The sequence below is a fragment of the Oncorhynchus keta genome, unplaced genomic scaffold, assembly GCF_023373465.1.
Source record: "Oncorhynchus keta strain PuntledgeMale-10-30-2019 unplaced genomic scaffold, Oket_V2 Un_contig_14101_pilon_pilon, whole genome shotgun sequence".
Lineage (NCBI taxonomy): Eukaryota > Metazoa > Chordata > Actinopteri > Salmoniformes > Salmonidae > Oncorhynchus > Oncorhynchus keta.
Window position 1 is genome coordinate 168,350 of NW_026278546.1, and position 4,729 is coordinate 173,078.

At 50.4% G+C, this 4,729-nt stretch overlaps 1 protein-coding gene across 1 annotated transcript; it reads left to right on the plus strand.

Moving 5' to 3' along the window:
• The first annotated feature begins 470 nt into the window (after positions 1-470).
• On the plus strand, positions 471-2,494 carry LOC118381631 (E3 ubiquitin-protein ligase RNF128-like). The gene has a single exon (XM_035768546.2). It carries the CDS (start codon positions 664-666, stop codon positions 1,816-1,818), a length of 1,155 nt encoding a protein of 384 aa, XP_035624439.1. The 5' UTR covers positions 471-663; the 3' UTR covers positions 1,819-2,494.
• Positions 2,495-4,729: the final 2,235 nt, after the last annotated feature.

Here is a 4,729-nt window from a genome sequence, read left to right on the forward strand (position 1 = left end):
GATTCACCTGGTCAGTCTGTCATGGTAAGAGCATGTTTAGTATACTCAGTGTATTGTCACCTGGTTTGTGTGACTCATGGAAAGAACATAATATCTTCTGAGAAGTAAGAGGATAAAGTGCCACAGTTAGTTATTAAAACCTCTGTTATAACTGTGGGCGTATCCTCTCAGCAGCATGACACATCTAAAACTAACAGTTTCACAACCGCCCTTTGTCACAGTTCCCTTGGAATGCTCCTTAATGGCGTTGTTATCTCTTTGTTTGCTTATGTCCTTATGGCTGTGTGCTGTGCTGTTCCTTACCGTAGCCGGTACCTGCAACCTGTGGCCTTAGACCTGTACTATGTAGACCACAAGCCCTTCTGCCTGGCTGTATAGCTGGTCTCTACCCAACAGTCCAATGTCCATTTAGATAATAAGTCTGAAGAGCTGACGCAGAGCGAGGCAGGGTTACAGCAGGCTGCTATCTGATTACTATCAACACACAGGTCACAAACACAGCTAGAGAGAGAGAGGTAGACAGGTAGAGAGACGCTGAACGCAGTGAGAACAACAACTAACTAACTAACAACTGTGGAACTGAACAGAACAGCAGACAAACAGAAGACTGAAGAAGTCCTAACAAAGAGAGACTGGTCCTAGTGGTAGTGTTAGTGAGCGACTATGTCTAAACAGACAGAGATGTTTGTCCTGTTCTTCGTCTGTCTGTCCGGGCTGGTCCAGTCTACGACAGCGATGATATTCTGGACGGCGTACGTGGGGGTACATTTCTACGACAGCAGCTCTAACCAGACAGAGACCAGGTTCTGTGAGTGTGGGGTGTACGGGCGTTCCTCCCCTCTGGAGAGCGCTGCCGGGATGGTGGTCCTCCCTGCCTCAGACCCCCAGGGCTGCAGCCTGGACCCCTACCCCTCCAACGACAACACCACCACCCAGGGGTATTGGATCGCTCTGGTCAAGAGGGGAAACTGTACCTTCAGTGAGAAGATCAGGGCAGCGTGGGCCAGGGGGGCGGCGGCCGTAGTGGTCTATAACCTGGATGGAACCGGTAACAGCTCAGATTACATGGCTCACAGTGACACCTCTGGCACCGTGGCCATCATGATCGGTAACCTCCAGGGGGTTGAGATCGCCAACATAGTGCGGAGTGGTGTGGCCGTCTCCATGGTGATCGAGGTGGGCAAAGCCCATGGACCCTGGATGGACACCTATTGGCTCTACTTCCTGTCTATCGCCTTCTTCATTGTGACGGGCGCCTCCATTGTCTACTTCGGATTCATCTCCGCCCACCGACTGCATAGTCTCAGGGTGATCCATCTCACCGATAGGCGGCTGAGGAATGAGGCCAAGAAAGCGATTGGTCGGCTGGAGGTGCGTACGCTGAAGCGCGGGGACGAGGAAACGAAGCCGGACAGCCACACCTGTGCCGTGTGTATCGAGTCATACCGCCCAGGAGATGTAGTGACCGTCCTGACCTGTGGTCATCTGTTCCACAAGGCCTGTATCGAGCCCTGGCTGCTGGACAAGAGGACCTGCCCCATGTGTAAGGCTGACATCCTGAAGGCCTTAGGAGTGGAGGGGCCCGGGGAGGAGGAGAGCAGCAGTTCCTCTGTCCCACCACCAGATGTCCCTATCGTCACAGTGTCTGGAGGATCAGGTAGAGAGCTGCTGTATGAGGTCCCTCTCAATGACAAACACCTTCCGACCCCCACCCTGACTCCTCAACCCTCCACCGAGGCCTGGCAACCACATCACTATGACAATATAGTCTTCGAGGGAGAGACACACCCTCAGGGAAACGTGGCCACCAGAGGATAGACGACAACAACAACACTGGATAATGGTCATTTCTACCTGGAGCACCAACAACAACCCATAGACAGCTACAGCAGTGGCTTGTGATATACTGTACTGTCACTGTTAGCTAAACCATATCTACTGTACTGCTAGGAAAATATCTCCCTGGATTCAAACACGGTTTACTGATGATCAAATAACTATCATGGCAGTAGATTCTACCTCTGCTCATCTGCATAGAGAGCTGGAGCCTAAACCCTGGTCCAGGAAGCTGCAGGTGTGCACGCTTCTCTTTTAACTTCTCTTTGAGATCAAAGTTACTTCTTTATCATTTCTTAAATGAACAAACAATCACTTGTATGATGATGAGAAAGGCTGAATATATTTTTCTATTAAATTGTAAACTGTATTTTGAAAAGTAGATATTCTGAGAGTAAAACAAAAATCAGTATTTAAGAAGGAATGGAACTACAGTATACTGTAATGGTTCACATATGAAATGAAATGATTAACCAACAAAACAGAATATGTACTAACTTACGTATTAACCTGGTTTAGTATCGCTAGAGATGTACTGTACATGTGTCTGTGGCAGGGTATGTGTCAATTCCATTTCAAATCAGTCAATTCAGAAAGGGAATTCAATTCATAAGTTGATCAAATCTTCATTAAAAACAAATGGCACTTTTGAATACAATTTCAATGAATATCCTGAAGTGACAATGGAAGCCATGTTGAGTTTTCTTAACCTGGACTTGTCATGTGGTGAGAAGGGATGCCTGGGCCTAATGATGAGAGCCCTGCCAGTCTGAGACCAGCAGAGGGGAGGGGAGGATGAGAGGAGAAGAGGGAAGGGAGAGAAGAGGAGAGGAGGAGGAGGGGTGGAGAATGAGTGGAGAAGAGGGAAGGGTGAGAGGAGGAGAGGAGGAGAGGAGGAGAGGGGGGGGTGGGGAGGATGAAAGGAGAAGAGGGAAGGGTGAGAGGAGGAGGAGAGGAGAGGAGGAGGAGAGAAGAGGGAAGGGTGAAAGGAGGAGAGGAGGAGGAAAAGGGAGGAGGAGAGGGGAGCAGAGGATAAGAGAGGATGAGAAAGTCTATAATTACCTCCTAGCAGCAGGACTCCACTCACCTCACACCTACTGATCAGCCATAATCACCTCCCTCGCACTCAGGGGCCTGTAGTGTGTGTGTGTGTGTGTGTGTGTGTGTGTGTGTGTGTGTGTGTGTGTGTGTGTGTGTGTGTGTGTGTGTGTGTGTGTGTGTGTGTGTGTGTGTGTGTGTGTGTGTGTGTGTGTGTGTGTGTGTGTGTGTGTGTGTGTGTGTGTGTGTGTGTGTGTGTGTGTGTAGAATCTCCCCAGGATGTGGCTAATAGAACTTGGTCATTAAACCCAGCTGAAAGACTGCTGCCCTCTTCTGCCTGGGATCACAGTTCATAATGCAGGGTGGGGACAGACAGTTGAATCACAGTTCATAATGCAGGGTTGGGGACATGGTGGTGGGGAAACCAGTCTACCAGACCCATCTCAGTATGGAGCACAGAACAGGGTGGGGACAGACAGCCCATCTTTGGACACAGTTCATAATGCAGGGTGGGGACAAACCATCTCCACAGTTCATAATGCAGGGTGGGGACAGACAGCCCATCTCAGTATGGATCACAGTTCATAATGCAGGGTGGGGACAGACAAATCCAGTGGAGCACAGTTTATGCAGGGTGGGGACAGACAGCCCATCTCAGTTGCACAGTTCATAATGCAAGACAGCCCATCTCAGTGGAATGGGGACAGAAATGTTCACAGTTCATAATGCATGTGATGTCTGGGGACAGACAATCTCAGTATGGAGCACAGTTCATAATGCAGGGTGGGGACAGACAGCCCATCTCTGGAGCACAGTTCATAATGCAGGGTGGGGACAGACAGCCCATCTCAGTATGGATCACAGTTCATAATGCAGGGTGGGGACAGACAGCCCATCTCAGTATGGAGCACAGTTCATAATGCAGGGTGGGGACAGACAGCCCATCTCAGTATGGAGCACAGTTCATAATGCAGGGTGGGGACAGACAGCCCATCTCAGTATGGATCACAGTTCATAATGCAGGGTGGGGACAGACAGCCCATCTCAGTATGGAGCACAGTTCATAATGCAGGGTGGGGACAGACAGCCCATCTCAGTATGGATCACAGTTCATAATGCAGGGTGGGGACAGACAGCCCATCTCAGTATGGAGCACAGTTCATAATGCAGGGTGGGGACAGGCCCATCTCAGTATGGCACAGTTCATAATGCAGGGTGGGGACAGACAGCCCATCTCAGTATGGAGCACAGTTCATAATGCAGGGTGGGGACAGACAGCCCATCTGGGGACAGACAGCCGGCAGTATGGAGCACAGTTCATAATGCAGGGTGGGGACAGACAGCCCATCTCAGTATGGAGCACAGTTCATAATGCAGGGTGGGGACAGACAGCCCATCTCAGTATGGATCACAGTTCATAATGCAGGGTGGGGACAGACAGCCCATCTCAGTATGGAGCACAGTTCATAATGCAGGGTGGGGACAGACAGCCCATCTCAGTATGGAGCACAGTTCATAATGCAGGGTGGGGACAGACAGCCCATCTCAGTATGGATGCACAGTTCATATGGATGCAGGGTGGGGACAGACAGCCCATCTCAGTATGGTATGGCACAGTTCATAATGCAGGGTGGGGACAGACAGCCCATCTCAGTATGGAGCACAGTTCATAATGCAGGGTGGGGACAGACAGCCCATCTCAGTATGGAGCACAGTTCATAATGCAGGGTGGGGACAGACAGCCCATCTCAGTATGGAGCACAGTTCATAATGCAGGGTGGGGACAGACAGCCCATCTCAGTATGGAGCACAGTTCATAATGCAGGGTGGGGACAGACAGCCCATCTCAGTATGG